The sequence below is a fragment of the Vombatus ursinus genome, unplaced genomic scaffold, assembly GCF_900497805.2.
Source record: "Vombatus ursinus unplaced genomic scaffold, bare-nosed wombat genome assembly UNPS02009132.1, whole genome shotgun sequence".
In the NCBI taxonomy this organism is placed as follows: domain Eukaryota; kingdom Metazoa; phylum Chordata; class Mammalia; order Diprotodontia; family Vombatidae; genus Vombatus; species Vombatus ursinus.
The window spans coordinates 5979805-5997053 of NW_020948910.1; the positions used below are offsets into that span (position 1 = coordinate 5979805).

Here is a 17249-nt window from a genome sequence, read left to right on the forward strand (position 1 = left end):
TGTCTTATCTTGTTTGAAGCGCTGTGAATTCCCTCAAGTTATACCCCATCCTAAGATAAAAGCACTATTTCGCTCCAAATTCAAGCAGAAATTATTTTGAGAGTCAGAATCAGTTCCCTTCTGTTAGTGTGAACAATCAGTAGTTGACTGTGTAGGTAAAATGTTACTGATGGTTTCAACCTCTAATTTCGTTGGTTTAGGAAACTACTGGTGATGAAAAGATTAATCAGAACTGATTGACAGTTACAAAGATAATAAGATCCTTGCTTACATTTTTATTAACACTGTGGGAAAATGACACTTCAGTGTTTTATTTACTCAATCTGCATTCTGCCATCTGACATAGTGCTTCAGCTAAAGAATGTAATGTTAAATATCAAACATAACCAAAAGAAGGCACTGTAAGAGGTCAAATGGTTTGCTCCTGACTTGAAACTTTTTTCTCTGTTGTTATTTACAAAGCCAGGGTCCTTCTGGATCTCAAGGATTACTTGTAGAACAGTAGTTTCTTTGCGTAAAGGGTACCAAATGATTGTCTCAGATCTTGTCTATTTTTTTTTTAGACTTAAGGTGGATTTCCTTCCAAAATAAGTTAATTCATTAGCTTCACTCCTTTTTTATTTAAGCATTATTTTCTAGGTAAGAATAAGAGACCTTTATTGCTACTTAGTACTTTCCACTGTTTTGAATCTAATTATTAAGTTTCCTATTTAGATCATGTGGTGACTAAAAAACAGAAGTATAAATATGTTAATGATAGACCACTAAATATCATGTGACACATGGGAAGTGAGGAATGATGAGACCAGAAGGCTTTGATTAAATGCTTTAAAAAAGAACAAACAAACCCCATAGCAAAAATTACATTTTGCATGGCTGAGTGGGCAAGTTGAAAAAGAACAAATATATTTATGAAGGAAAAAAAAACCTTTCTCCTTTTTAATGACAGACATTAATTTATTGCAGACAAACAAATTTTCTGAACAATGGGGAGGGGCTTGGGAAGGAAAGATATTTTGCTATACATACTTACCACAACTTAGGTTGTTTTCAGCTTTCAGAACTGAGGTCGGGATATTCCAAAAATCATTTTGCCAGTCGACAACGTTCCCTTTCACATTACAGCTGAGGTTGGACAGAGTTTTGGAATTCATGGTAAAATTCCAAAGACGAAAGTTGTAAATATCCCCTTTTAAAGAGGCTATTTCATTTTGGTTGGAGCCCAGCAGCAATTTCCCATTCCCAGGAATAACCTTGCTAATGGTAGAATTGCATATAACTGTTTCATAGCTCCTTTTGAAATTCATGCTGACAGAGCCTAAAGAGCTATTCCAAGTTAGGCACAGTTGTTCAAAGTTTTCTGTGAAAATGTCTTCACTTGAATCTACCAATAACACCTTGTTTAGCAAGCATTCCACACCAGAGATAGAGAGGAAGTAGCCCCTTTTGACCTTTCCAAAGCTCAATAACTGTGTCGATAAAGCATCTGAGTAGGAGAAAGCTATCCAGTCATTGTCCTCATTGCCAATTTTTGTTGCTTCGAAGCACACAGTGAATGCACTGAGTTCTGGAATCGAGACAGTTTTTGCAACAGACACCCGGTTAACATCTGTGGTCTGGGGAATAATGACTTTCTGATTCCTCAGAGACACAGCAACTAGGACAAAACACAGCAACAACAAAAAAGAGAACACAGAGATGCAAGTCAGTTTTAAAGCAGGGACTTGTTAAAACCCTAATATATCAGATCCCCTTGCTTTTAGATCAATTGACTTGAATCCTACTCTCTCATTCTTTGCCACTCCCACCTCTTTCTTTGACCATCCCACTATCATTACCAACTCAGCCAATATCTCTTACACTGGGCTTCACCACTTTTCTACGATGATCACTTTCTAATATAATTTCTCCTTTGATTAATCTTCTAGACTTAAGGTTCACCTCTGTCAACCATTCTTTTCACTAGCTATTTGCAATCTATGGGGGCAGATACTGAGTTATTTATAACATGAAGCAGCACACAGAGAGGCCCAACAAAGGGAATCCCAAATCATTCAAAGCTTTGGCCAGATCACAATTCAAAACCCTCAGGACTAGAAACAGCCAAGTCACTAACTAGCGAACAGATTTCAATATTTGAACTGTGGGAAACACCCACGTGTGATCAGGGAGGTTATAATTCTGTGCAGTTTCTAAATTTCAGTATTATAAGATTCAGAAAGGGGAAAAGGGCAACTTTACTGGCACGTAGTTTTGTTTTTTTTTAATTAGGAGAAAAATCTTTTTTTTTTAATTTGAATGCAATGCCTTTCTTACATTTTCCAATTGTGCCCTCTATAACATAGATGTTTCCACTTCTCTTCATGCTAATATGTTCATCTGGGAACAAATGAAGTCAGATCTCATTCATAAAGGGAGACTACTGAAAAGCAAACTAACCAAAATGGGAATAGAAATGAAAAGATACTAAATACGCTGGTCTACCTGCTTCTAAATGGCATGGTCTTCAGTTTTCCTACCTACCTACTAGTCCTCTTCAGTTCCTATACATATGTGGTGTGTGTAATAAAATTAACCATGTAAAATCTCAGACAAGGTGCTGAGCTGCATTGATAAAAGGGAGTTTCCTCACCCAGAAATACCAGTGAAATCACAGGTCCAGTCCCTATCTCATTCTTGGTGAGCAATCAGTATGGTATTTTAAGAGAGTTGCTACTCTGATGAGTAATTTGTACAACTGCTCCATTGATTTCAGAAGTATCCATTCAACACTGAATATATTTTGAGATGAGTGCCACTTTTCTGGTATCTAGTATACTTACCAAGTTATGGGTATCATATCTTAGGAAGAACATTGATAAGTAGTAAAGTACCCAGATAAGGGTAAGCAGTAATATGAAAGACCTTGGGATAGGTTGGAGGATGTGTGTGTGTGTGTGTGTGTGTGTGTGTGTGTGTGTTTTGTGTGTGTAGCATCTATTTTATCATTTAGAACAACTAGATAAGAACTCATCAGATAAGGTCTAATATTATCACTGAAATCACAGGTTCTGAACCCACCTATCTATCCTATGTCACTCCATCTTTTCCACAAGAAAAACATGAGAGACTTTGCCTATTTTTTTATAAAATTAAAATCAAGGTTGTTACTCTGGAGAGATGGAAAGAAAAAAGATATAAAGGTTGCATCAAGTAATTTTTTTCTCCCCTCATCAAATTTTCAACTGTTTCCTATTCAAATAATTCTAGGCAATTTTGGCTCTCTCAAGAAGGATTGTAAGGGAACAAAATATATGAAAGGAATCCTCTGAATAAAAGCATGAAAATAAAAAAAGGAAGATCTTTCTGAAGGATCAGAAAAGGGAAAATATATTTTTGATCTCTGTTTTTCTACACTTGCCTGAGAAACAGACACAATACAAAGTAAGAGCAAATTAGAAAACCTTTTCAAAAAAGAATTCACAACATTGTGAGATCTGAGTGGACCAAGTATAGCTTCCACATATTTTCAACAACTGAATAGGAACCTAATACCTCTCAAAGTAGTCATTTCCATTTTTGGCTATCCCTGAAGAGTAGAGAGGCTAAGTGACTTGCCCAAAGCCACAGAGATAGTAATAAGTGACCAAACCAAGTATGGGTTTCCAGATTCTGAATCTTTCTCCCCTTAGGATCCAATCCAGTTTGGTGTTGATAGTTAAATGTAGATAATCAAAATTGTCTTGGATTGGGCTACAATTCATAATGATCATTTTTAACAGAGGCATTTGCCATGGGAGAAGCCGAAAAAAGCATCCTCCATCTAGCATTTTGTCATCTCATGAATACTTTCCCTGCTATTAAAACATTATCTTCTTAAATGCAGCTTTATTTATTGTTTCACTTCAATGCTAGAACAACTGCCATGACAATTCTAAATTCAAAAATGGAGGATGAAATTAACAACCTATTGTTGAAATGAAAAACTTTTTTTTTCAACAACTAATAAGAACATAAAACTTCCCCATTTAAATAACAACTAAGTCAAGTTTTCTTTCCAATAAGGGATGGATGAGAAGGCTGAGAATTCTGAAGAATAAATTTGCCTCATACACATGTGAGGGAAGGGGTGAGGATAGTGTCAGTGACTCCTGAAGTCAGAAGAAGAGTTAAATGAAAGCAAAGAGTTGAGTTTCTAACTGTTATCCTAACACGGCGTCCTTGCAGTTTTTCAGCAGCATCAGCATCTGCTTTTTCTTAAGGAAGGTATAAAACTGTCTAGGAGCTGAAAATGAAAAGGTCTAGGAGCTGAAAACAGTGTTTTCTCCCTTCTGTGCTGATTAAGATACTCCTAACTGTGAAGAAGAAAATCATTTCCATTCCTTTCTTAAGTAACCAGGATCACAGTTTAAAATATGCTTGGAGGGTATGCCACATAGGGTATTAGATATGAGTAATTTTCAAGAAGCCACATTATGTGCTATGGTAAATAAAACAGCATACCATACTGAAAACATCATCTCCCTTGAGAACTTTGGAGGTATTTTGCTCCGATTACTTGAGGTTCATCATGAGATTATTTCGAAAGTTGTTATAAAGATGATTTTTTTCTTTCTCTAAAGCCAAAAGTCTCACAAGATTCTTATATTTAAAAGACATAATATTCACTTTGATCTGTAAAGTTGGTTTATGAACACACTTTGTAATTCTTTTTAGAACAGAAAATAATTTAATCTTTTTTTTAAATTGGACCTGTGATTTTACTGGTCCCTATAAGCAAACTCCCTCTACCAGTGCAGATCAGCATCTGTCCTGTTAATTATCATCTAAGAGAGCTACCTTGAGGTATTGAGAGATTCAGTAACTTGCTCAGGGTTATGTAGAGAGTCTACGTTCAACTACCTAAATTGAATTCCAAGAAAAAGTAGGGGGAGTGTGGAGCCTAGGGCACTAACAGGACCTATTAGGGGAATATCAAAGATGTTATTCTATAATGCCTTTTTTATAATAATTAGTATGCTCACATTCTATCTTGTACCCTAGTGTAAGTCTTGAAAGGGCAGCATTCCAAAAATCAAAAAGTAATCCACAAGTGTGGGTGTTTTAAATTGATTGCTGAGTTAACGTTGTAATTACAAAGTCCTAATTACTAACAGAGAAAATACTTGTGTGTATTCCAAATAGTCTTTATGTCTTCTACATCTAAACAATCTAAAGTAATACAGTCAGTCCTACTGTATCCAAATCGGGAACCTAGTATCTCTTTGTTGTGTACTTTTGACACATACTTGCCCTGAAAGTCAAAATCAAATCATACACTTACACATAAAAGAGCTTAAGTCTGTCTTCGGGTCCTGTTGTATGTTTATTGTAACACATGTTAAATAAAAGCAGAAGCTTGGCACTTCTTTCAGTTTACATACCTCTAACATAGCTGGCATTGAAGCCTTTCTTCTGGATGCTAAAGTCACTTGAAAAGGACACATGCATCTCATTCGCACTTGAGTTAAACGACAAACCTTTGGCAGTTGCTCCACAAAATTTAGTCTGGCTTTCTCCACTGTCAAGGGATAATGAATCATAAATGCAATTGGGAGCTTCTTCAATATCAAAATCGTTAAATGTTATCTGAATGATGTATCCAGTTGGAGCTCGGAGTGTCCACATGCAAACCTGGCTGTTCGGGTATTCATTGGGGTAGCATGGAGAGGTAAAAGTCCCAGAAGGGTTGGAGAGCGTCACCCTGCAGTTGGCACATCCCCAAACTGGTGGACAAAACAAAGAAAAAAATGTAAAGGGTGAGAAACACTGATGGAGTATAGATAAGAAGCAATGTCTAATACATTAGGAGTATTTAAATATAGGTTGTAAATATACAGAGTTGTGATTATGACTTAATAAGTAATATGAACATATGATAGAGAAAAATATATGCATATAGCCAGAAAAATAAAGGAATACAGTGTTTGAGAATGATAATAATGGCTGATATTTACATAACTTTTTAAGGTTTGCAAAGGACTTTCCATATATTATCTAATTTGATCCTTTCAGCCACCTTGTGAGATGTATAGTATTATTATCCTCATTTTACAGACAAGCAAACTGAGACTCAGAGAGATGAAATTACTTGTCCAGAGTCACACAGCTAGTAAGAGTTTGAGGTAAAAGTCCAAATCTAGCACTTAATCTGTTGTGCTACATGTCACAAAAATTAAAAAGAAGCTGGGGATGGAGAGAAAGCATCCAGAGATTGAAACCACACTTTGTCTTAAGGTGCTAGAAAAAGAAATGGTCAATTCTTTGTTCCTTCCTTCCTTTCTTCTTCCCTTTCTTCCTTTTTCTCTGACTACACCTGTCTTTTTTATCAATCCAGGGAACTTCTGGTGAGGAACTCCCTCTATCATTGTAAATTTGTACCTTTTCTGCTATATATAAAGAGAGTTGCAAGGGGCATTGAGAGATTAAATGAATTACCCAGGATCATGTAGCCATTGCAAGTTAGAAACAGGACTTGCATCCAGGGATTTCTGGTTTCAGAGCCAGCACTTATATATTTATGCTGCCTCTCATCCTTCGTACAGCTGCCATATTAATCCTTCAATATATGTCTGATAACATCACTCCCTTTTTCAAAACCTTTTACTCTCTCTCCCTATTGCCTACTGGGTGACCAAGTGTGAAGTAGGAAGCATTTTTGTATTTTTAGTTGAAATTTCTAAACATATAAAAATCAATAAATTTCACATTCATTTTTTAGCCCTTGTCAGTATTCCTGAAATTTCTAGATATTCATTTTTAAGTAATTTGATGGGAGGAATATAATTTGAGCTACTTTCAAAATTTTGTAACTTTACTGAAATAAACACCTAATTTGGTTTTATGAAGTTAATGCCACAAAAATTCTCAACGTGGTATTCACCTCCCTCTGCATTCTGGCTTCAGTGTATGTTTGCGGCTTTATTTTGCACTGTTTCCTTCATGGATTCTATATTTCAGGTACATCTGCCAAACTACTCCCCAATCTCAGACTTGGCTCCATGAATTCTTGCAGCCCATTCCCCTAAACCTAAAAGGTTTTGCTCTCCCTTTCTCTTTGTTTAATTCATCTCCTCTTTCAAAAATCAATTATGGTACCTATTTTTCTATAAGGTCTTCCCCAAATCTCTTCCTCCTAAATTTTTCTTTCACCTCTTTTCTGAACTTTGTGCATCACATTCTACCCTGTGCCATGCTTATTTACTTTTAAATATATCTTGTCACCTTTATTAGAGTAAACACTCCTGGAGGATGGGACTCCCAGCCACTTGTACCCTCCCTTATGAAACGATCTTGCATTCATTGTGTATCACACACACACACACACACACACACACACACACACACACACACAATATACACATACATACATATATAGGTATATGTGTAGATAGATAGATATGTTCATGTTGTTTTCTTCATTAGAAAGTAAATACTTTGAGGGCAAGGACTACATTATTTTGGTCTTTGTATCCCCCAGCATTTAGCAAAGCACCTGCCGGGCAGTGAGCACTTAATAAATATTTATTGATTAATTCATTAGCTTTTTCATTAACTCATCTTTATACCTCTAGCACTTAAGTGCATTACTAGGTCCATAGTACACACTAAATAAATGTTTGCTCAATTGAATCCAATAGCATATGGCAATTTCTTTTGCCCACAATGGGCAATAAATAAATATTACCTATCATTAAGTTACTCCAAAGCCAAAAGCATTTCCTTGAAAGAAGGTACTTAATTTTAAACTGTTGTGCTAAGATCTTCATATTTAAGAAAATTGCTAATTCAGTTAAATAAATGGTGCTGACAGAGTTAGTATAGCTTTCCAAAATGGCTACTTCTTCCTCAGATGTAGCTTGTGACATTGGAAAATCTTTCCTCAAAGCTACATACACACACGCAAACATACACACATATGTATTTATATATGTATGTGATTATACATATGGGTTTACACCTATGGTTTAAGAAAGAAAAGTTTTCAGTGACTCCACCAACACAAAAAATTCCTTCCCCAGAGCATGTTTGGGTTTACGAATATTCTGTATGATTTTTATCCATAAGCTTAGATAGTTAATATAATATTCAATAATGTAAAATCTGTAAGAAAAAGCCCAAACTACCAATATTAATTAAACAGAATATATACTACATGTATATATACATATATATGTAGATTCAAAAAAATCTATACTTTATTTCACTTCAGTTTTCTAAAACAGAAATTTTTGTTTTTACTCCACCCACTTATCCTAGTACCTCCCTGCAATGAGCAAATACCACATTCTTTATTATCCTTCTGGAAAGGAATTTCAGGTCCCAAAGGACAAATAAAGACAGAGATGTATTTTAGCTGCTTTTGACACAGAGAAACTTTGTTGATGTAATAATTGTTTTACCATATTCTGTATTTAGAAGGAAAATAAAATTATGATAAATACATATAAAATTTAATCTAGTTATTTACTTTTATAAAAGTATGCAGGAAACATATGCGTGCACAAATAATTCAGGAAGGCAGAAAGACTTAATTAAGCTATCTGGTCTGGTGACCAGGGACTGCCTCCTTGGAAACAAGGTGGAAACAATCTGCTTGGTACAGATCTACACACACACACACACACACACACACACACACACACACACACACGAGAATTACCGTGCTTTAATCGCTCATCCTGGCTTACCACTAACTCTAATAAATGAACAGCTCTTTTGTCTTTTATTGAGATTATATTGATATTTTTAAATGCTGAGTGATTGGTACATAGTAGACATTTAATAAATGTTTGTTGTTCCTTTATCCTCCCCTTTGGGTAAATATCATGAGTGAAGGTCACTAGACAGCTCTTCCAAGGACAGGGCCTTGGCACCTCCAAGATTTAGGCCATGAGTTATTAGATAGCTGTCCTACAGTAGCTGCTTCAATGGTCTGGTAAGGTATAGAAAGGGGCAGCTAGATGGCACAGTGGATAGAGTACCAGGCCTGGAGTAAGGAAAACCTGAGTTCAAATCTGGCCTCAGACACTTACTAGCTGTGTGATCTTGGGCACATCACTTAACCCTGTTTGCTTCAGTTTCCTCAACTGTAAAATGAGCTAGGCAAAGAATGGCCAACCACTCCAAAATCTTTGCCAAGAAAACCCAAAATGGGGTCACAAAGAGTCAGATATAACTAAAAAGACTAACCAATAACAAAGTTAAGCATAATTATATCAAATTTCTTTTTTCATAGTGCTGTTTGCAAATCCTTTCTATTATAACAGTTCTCTGAGGCAAGTAATGCAATATTCCCATTTTACAAACAGGGGAACCAAGGCTAAGTGATGAACACAAGGTCACAGTGACACAACCAAGGCTTGAACTTCAAGTGTTCTGATTCCAAGACTAGTCTCTTTCTACTCTACCATGCTGCCTGTGAAATTAGAATATATACCTGAGTATCATAAGGATTCTGAAGTCTCATCAAATAGGATTTGTGACACTATACAAGCTTTCTGATTATCATTCTACTTCAGACAATTCAGAGAGATGAATGACATTTGAGAACTATAACAAAAAAGGAGTTGAAACTAAATGATGCCTAACAAAAGCATTCTAAAGATAAACAAACGTATTTCATAATTTCACTCAAACATGTACTCTGATATGAGCCACCTTCTCAAAGACACGCATGCGCGCACACACACACACATACACAGACACAGACACACACACACACACACACACACACACACACTGGGCGTAAAGCCCATTTTCATTTTTGTAGTTTTACTTAATGGTTTAAACCAGACTGAGGTAAAAGTGAACCCACAACGTCTATGGTATGAAAGCATTCCATACTCAGCTGGGGGAGACAATAGCATGAAAAGATCCAAACCATGTGAGTTATCAGAAACCTTTCCCTAAACTTCACTTGCTGTAGAGAAAATTTTTCTCTCTCTGTCTCTCTGTGTCTCTGTTACTCTCTCCTCCCCTCCTTTCTTTTTGTTTCTTCTCTCTTCCATTTTTTATTTCCTCCATCTTTTAATACACCATCTCTCAATATTTCTGTTTTCTGTCCTTCTCTACCTCTGTCTCTCTATGTCTTTGCCTGTCTCTCTTCTCTGTCTCTGTCTCTCCTCTCCTTCCTTCTTTGCACTCTACTCTCTTCCCTTTTATATTCCTTCCCTCTTTTTTACATTTTCTCAATATTTCTATTCTGTCTCTCTATATCTGCTTCTTTATATCTCTCTCTATCTCACTCTCTATCCCTCTCTCTTTTCTCCCTCCCTTTTTTGTTCTTATTTTTACCTTTTTTACTCTCTTCCTCTTTTCCTATGTTTTCTGTTTTTTTCTCTCTCTGTTTCTATCTCTGTTTGAGCCCTCCCCCACCTTTCTGTCTCTCCTTTTTCTCTTTCTTCTCTCTGCCTCTGCCTCTCTATGTCTGTCTCTATCTCTGTCCCAGTCTCTATCTGCCTATGTATCCATCTATTTTTCTCTCAAACACACACATACACACATACACACACACACACACACACGCACACACACACGCACACGCACACACACACACCAAGTACTACCTATAACAGCAAATGTCTAGTGACACTGGGAAATGTGGATCTCGGGGAGCTCTTCTCTCTCTAATAGAGATGTTCTTGTATTCCTCCTGAAATAAATCATTTACAAGTAAATGAGCTTAGCATTGGCAAATGAATAAAGTTCCTACAATAGTATGGAATTTGTGGGTGATCAACATCTCTCTTCACCAGTTTATTCACTTTTGTTTAAATAATTCAAGTGGAAACTGGAAAGCAACTGGTCTAGCCTTCTGATGCCTCTGCACTAAATAACAGACCTCAGATTTATCTTTCATAATGGTTCTCATGAAGCAGAATATAAACAAACATCAACTAACTATTTGTAGATAGAACAAAATGTAGAAAACCAGATTAAGCATATCCCTAGACTGGCTAGCTGATAGCATTTGGCATTAATAAGTTCAGCAAAAATGTCCAGGCCCAACTACATACTGGCAGGGTAGGGGTCATACCCAACTTCCTATAAAATAATAACGTGCATATGAACAACAATCAATATATTCAACTTCTTGACAGGTTTCATCAGTATTATCTACATGCAATAATTAATACCAACAGGAAAGAGAGAATAACCACATTTAGTCTGACCCCCCCCCCCCAGTGTAGGAATCCACTCATTCTTTTTAAAGATAACTGATCATCAAGCCACTGTTTAAATACTTCTATAATGTAAAACTCCCTTCCTCAAAAGGAAAATCATTTCATTTTTTTTAGACAATGTTCAATTTTAGAAAACTCTTCCCTACAGGACAGGAGATCTTGGCTCACCATAATTTCCACCCATCAGTCTTAGTTCTTTCTGCCTTCTGGAACAAAGTAGACCCATTACTTTCCAAAGCAGACCATTTCACTTTGGATAGCTCCTCATTTTTAGGAAGTTTTTCCCTTTTGCAATTTCCACCCATCATTCCTCCTTCTACCCATTAGCCAAACATAATAAGCCTAATCTCTCTTCTACATTGCAGCCTTTCATACACTTAAATATAGCTATTATTAACCCCTGCGCCAGGCTTCTCTAGATTAAATGCTCCCTTTTCCTTCAATTCATCTTTATATGACATTTTCTTGAAATACTTCAGCATCCTCATTGCCCTTCTCTAGATACTGTGCAGCTCTCTAAGATGAAGTGTCCAGAACTAAACTTTACACTCTAGACATGGTCTGATGAGCGTAGACTACAAGAAACTATCACCTTCCAATTCCTGGATGTTAAGTTATGCCTCTTTTGGGGGAGGAGTGGTGGTGGAGGCAATTGGGAGTTAAGTGACTTGCCCAGGGTCACATAGCTAGTAAGTGTCTGAGGCTGGATTTGAACTCAGGTCCTCCTGATTCCAGGACTGGTGCTCTATCCACTATGCCACCTAGCTACCTCAATTTATGCCTTTCTTAAAGCAGTTTTATGTTGCCATAGCTTTGTTGGCTACCATGTAATTTACCCTCATCACACTGATCATCTTTCGCTGGATATGATTCAGTTTGTCAGTATCTCTCAAAGTACAGCAACCAAAACTGAAAATGTATTCAATAGGGAATCTTATATACGGTACAGTGGGACTATTTTACGTGAACTTTGATTTTGACTATTTCTATCAGTGCAGTCCAAAATGACCGTAAGTTTTTTGGATGGCCACCTTAAATTTCAGACTCACAGTGAGTTGCATTTAAGTAAAATTCCTAATTCACATACTTTTGTCTAGTCAAGTCTCCCTGTTATTATGCTTTGTATGCTGATTATGTCTTATATTAATTGCATAATTTTTATATTTACCTCAATTAAGCTTCATCTTGTTCAATTTAGTTCAGTGTAGCACTGTTTCCAATCTTTTTGTACCCTGATTCTGCCATTCAATGTATGAACTTTGTATCATTCATCCACACATCTAATCAGTGTGCCATTAATGTCTCCACTCAAGTCACTGATTAAAAAAAAATAAAGTTCATCAGGACAAGGCCAAGAAAAGAATCTTGAAGCATCCAATTATAGGCCTCCTTTCAGGTTTAGATACATGCCTTAATTAACACAAAGCATATAGTTCAACCATCTATGAATTAACCTAACCACTATAAACTAAATAAATCTATGAATTAACCTACTATAACCTGTTATAAACAAGCCACATTTTTCCATCTTGTCCATGAGAAAATATCATAAGAAAAACTTTTCTGAAATAGTTTGCTGAAATTCAGATATACTGTATAACAAAAGTTAATGTTTTTATAGCTCCAGGCGCTGTGCTAAAGATTTTACAATTATTATTTCATTTGATCCTCCAAACAACAACCCAGAGTGGAGGGACTAAGTGCTATTATTATCCCCATTTTATAAATGAGGAAACTGAGGGAAACAAAAGTTAAATGACTTGCCTAGGATTACACATCTAATCAACATCTAAGGCTGGATTTGAAATCAGTCTTCTGGACACTAGGCTTGACATTCTACCCACCATACCACTTACCTATATTTATAACATTTCCATTACTTATTAGTCTTTTTTTAAAGGCAATGAAAGAATGAGCAATATTAGCAAACTCGAACTCTAAAAGGTCATAAAAATGACAGCAAGAACATGACCATCGACTGCTTTAAGAGCTTAAATATCCCAAACTAACATGGAGGAATTGATGGCATGATGGACAAAAGAAGACTTTGACAACCACTATTAGGTTACCTACAGTTAGCATAAGACAGGAATAGACTGATTAATTCAAAATGCAGAAATTAGTGATGTCAATTGAACAGCTAACTTTGGATAAAGTTTGGGGCAATTACAAGTGACTAAAATACTATTTCTTGTGAAACTTGGTAATTTTAGAGAAGCTATTTTCAAATGGATTAAATCATAGATTGAATGACTACTGCCATTAACCAGGTAATATTACAAGCCACAATTAAAAATAGATTAACCAAAGAGTCTTAGCACATGCCATAAAGTTGATATTATCATAAGCTGACTAAACGAAATTCTGACTTCTTGAATCCACAATGTGATTAATGTTGATGTTAGTCATATTTTGGGCTTAAATTATAACATATAAACAGGAAATCCTTCATTTTTTCAGGAGAAAACCATCCTTGCCCATTCTTTCTTATAACCTTCTGACCATTCCTAGTTCTATTAGCGATTTAAAGTATATGTAAAGTTAATTTTGTTTTTAATTATTTAATGTTACTGTTTATTTTATATTATAGAAAGAGAATAGGTAAACTTAAACCAATAACCAAAGATTTGGGGCCCTTCCAGTAGTTGGTTTAGCTAATTGAGAATTGACTTTTAACTTGGATATGTAGTATCTAACTTGAGCCAAACTTTCCAAAATAGCCTTTAATTTGAGGGCATCCAAAAAACTCAGGTCTGTGCATATAAATGGAAGCATGAAAAAAAAAAGGTCCAAAGCATGGAGTGAGCAAAGTATAGACAAGACTGATGTCATTTTGTCCATAACGGGACACTTTTTCATATAAACAGTTTTAGTAGTAGGAAACATCTAAGGAGAAAAACACTGCTTATTGTTGATGACCAAAAAAAGCAAAGGCAGAATGGTTTCTTAGTAAAACTTTCCGTTTTACATGTGGGACCCAACATGTTTAAAAATGCCATCTGCCTCATTACTTCAGATTACTTAATCACTAATGAAAATTACTTTTAGAGATTAATAGCTCACAATAAAGAAACATTTAAACTCTCATTTAACTTACAAACCTAAAACATTAAAAGCTTTTGTTAGACAATCTCCTTGTGTTTTTAAAGGTAAATTGTTACAAAATGAACTTTACTTAAAAATTCTCTAACCATCTGACTCCAATCTGAGCTGAATCTACAAGAAAGAAGTCAAGTTACTATTCTATTGACCTCATATGCAAGTCTATTTTCTCTCAATTTTGAAGGAAATTCACCCTACAGTCAGCATGTACCTATTAAGTGCTTATGTGCTGAGAACTGTACTAAGGATACAAAGAAAAGCAAAAATATACATGTTCTTGTCTTTAAGGAACTCACACTCTAATGGGAGAGACATGACATAGAAGATATTTACAGAATATATGGAAGGTAATCTCAGAGAAAGGGCACTGGAAGGGGGAAGAGAGGGGGGAAAAGGCCCATTAAATAAAGTGGGATTTGATATGAGTCTTGAGAGAAGTCAAGGTAGCTAGGAGGCTGAAGTAAAGGAGCAGATTATTTCAGACAGAGGGTACTGCCAATGAAAAGGCATGGAGTCAGAAGATGGAGTATTGTGTACAAGGAACAGCAAGTAGACCAGCTGGTCGCATAGAGTGTGTAGAGGGGAGGAAATTGCAAGAAGACTGTAAAGGTAGGAAGAGAGAAGGTTGTCAAGGGGTTTAAATGCCAAATAAAGATTATATATTTTATCCTGAAAGCAATATAGAATTATCATGAATTCAAAACCAAAAAAAAATTGACAACCATCTAGGTACTTAAAAAATAGGGGAGCACAACAGGAAGTAGTAAATAATTATTTAAAGTATAGAAATCTTCCAAATCAAGATAATCATTAGAACTTGTAACCTAACAGTGAACCCAATGTTAAATGAGGAGTCAGGAGATCTATGGTATAGTCACAGATCTATTATCTACAGTGATATTGGGCAAGTCACTTCATTTTAGGGGGTCTCAGTTTCTTGATTATAAAAATAAGAGGTGGGTTAGTTGTTCTCTATCTCGTCTAGTTCTAATTACATAAAGATTCTGATTCTATATATGCAGAAGGAATCAGGTCTTCAAACTCAACTCAGTTTCAACTACATAATTTTCAAATAGGACAGATTAGAAGATAACTGGAAATTCAAATGACAAAAAAGCAGGGGATGTCATGAAGGAGAGATAACTTGAGTCAACAATGATTAAGAAGCAACTGGGTCTAAGACAGTATTCATAAGGCTTAGCCTGTATGAATTCATTTGTCTACTCTGGGGCTAAGCCTTGAATCCCTAAGGGACTGTCAACACAAGTTGAATGTGGGAAGAGTTAATGGTCCTCAAACATCCTGATTTCTGTGGGACATTCCTACTATACATGGAAATGTCCCTACTTAGCCAAAAGTACTAATTGTCTTCTCTGAATATTACTGAAGCCAGATTATAAAATGTACTATGACTGGGAGTGCAAATTTAAAATGTGGTTATGGCCAGAAAAAAAAAGAAAATTAAAAAAATTACTTTAATGTATCTTTTACCTGTGTTTCCAACACCTACTTAGCTTATTCTGCTTTAAAAACAAACAAACAAACAAAAAACCTGCTTCTACTTCCTTAGTGTAAATGAAGCTGTTGGGGAAAAAAAACAGCTTTATGCTAGCCTTAGCCCTGCCAACCCAAGTTAGCTAATTTCAGTCTCTACTGAATTGGCAATAAAGAGACCTTGAGTCTGAATTGGCTCTTACATTGACAAGGGAATTATACACAAAATCTACACTATAACATTTCCTCATTTAAATTTCCTCAGCTCTGTTTTAATGATACTGCCCCACTGACATCTCAAATACTCTGTGCCCCTAAAAAAAGTCTATAAACTCTTTTTATCAGCTTAGGGAAAAAGGTTCTTCAACTGGCATCTATAAATTTGATTTTTTAATGTTTTGATAACTGTATCCAATATAATTATTTTTCTTTGTAGTCTTATATATTTTATTTTACTCATTTATATACATTATCTGAGGAGTTGATAGGCTTTACCAGACTGCCAAAAGGGTCCATGATATGCAAAATAGAAAAGTGAAGGACCTTTGCCTCATGAAAGAAATCTGTGATATTTTGCAAAAATGTGGTATCCAGAATAGTTTAATAAGCTATTTGTTTACTGGTTTCTGTTTTATCTTTGAAAATCTAAAAGAGGGGCAAAACAGCAGAAGTTGTATTTACAAATGCACAAGTCACTATAGGTAGGGGAATAAGGTCACACCTGCAGACATGCAACAGAAAAGGCCAAGCCGCCAAGCTGTGTCCGGGCTGGATGGCCTACTGAGCAAACAAGACACTACATTTCAAATATGAGACATAAACATAAAGAACAGAGCTGTTATAGTGTGTTAGAGGTTTGAACTATGGCAAACCTCACCAGGGCTGGACTGAGTAGAATTCCTGGAGGCTAAGTAGAAGGAAACCTAGTTCCAACAGGTTCTTCTTGCTATATCATTTTAAGGAATAAATAGTCATCAGTATTTTCCAAGGGGAAGACTAAGCCTATTCTTGTATTATTATTATCTGTTGACTTTCATAATTTCTAGCATTTACAAACTATTGCCGGTTTCTTCAGTGACCCAAATACAAATTGTGAGAGGTGTCCAAAAAGTTGAAATTCAAAGCCTTCAACCTGATACTGACTTGTACAGGATGAGGAAAGCTTTTTCAAAATTAATGAGGTTACAACAGTAGTTTTCAAATTTTACGTGTATGCTAATGAATACATATGTGCTTATATATACACACACTGGGCATATACTGAGAGACATTTAAAAATTAATATGTGTATAATTTTTTATATCTATAACAAAAGTGCTTAATTTGGAGTTTGTGAACTTTAAAAAAATATTTTGATAACTATATTTCAACATAATTGGTTTCCTTTGCAGCCTTGTGTATTTTTTTTTGCATTTCAAAAAAGAACCATTATTTTGAGAAAGTTATATG

General features: G+C 35.6%; 1 protein-coding gene across 4 annotated transcripts in view; it reads right to left on the bottom strand.

The window, feature by feature from the left end:
• The window catches only part of ADGRG6 (adhesion G protein-coupled receptor G6), a 180329-nt gene that overhangs the window by 91061 nt on the left and 72019 nt on the right, over window positions 1–17249 (bottom strand). For all 4 annotated transcript variants that reach the window (XM_027850672.1, XM_027850673.1, XM_027850676.1 and 1 more), the window contains exons 3-4: window positions 5403–5744; window positions 1034–1657 (exon numbers count right to left, since the gene is read on the bottom strand). In XM_027850672.1, the coding sequence (XP_027706473.1) occupies window positions 1034–1657; window positions 5403–5744 (966 nt within the window). The remainder of the gene's footprint in view (window positions 1–1033; window positions 1658–5402; window positions 5745–17249) is intronic.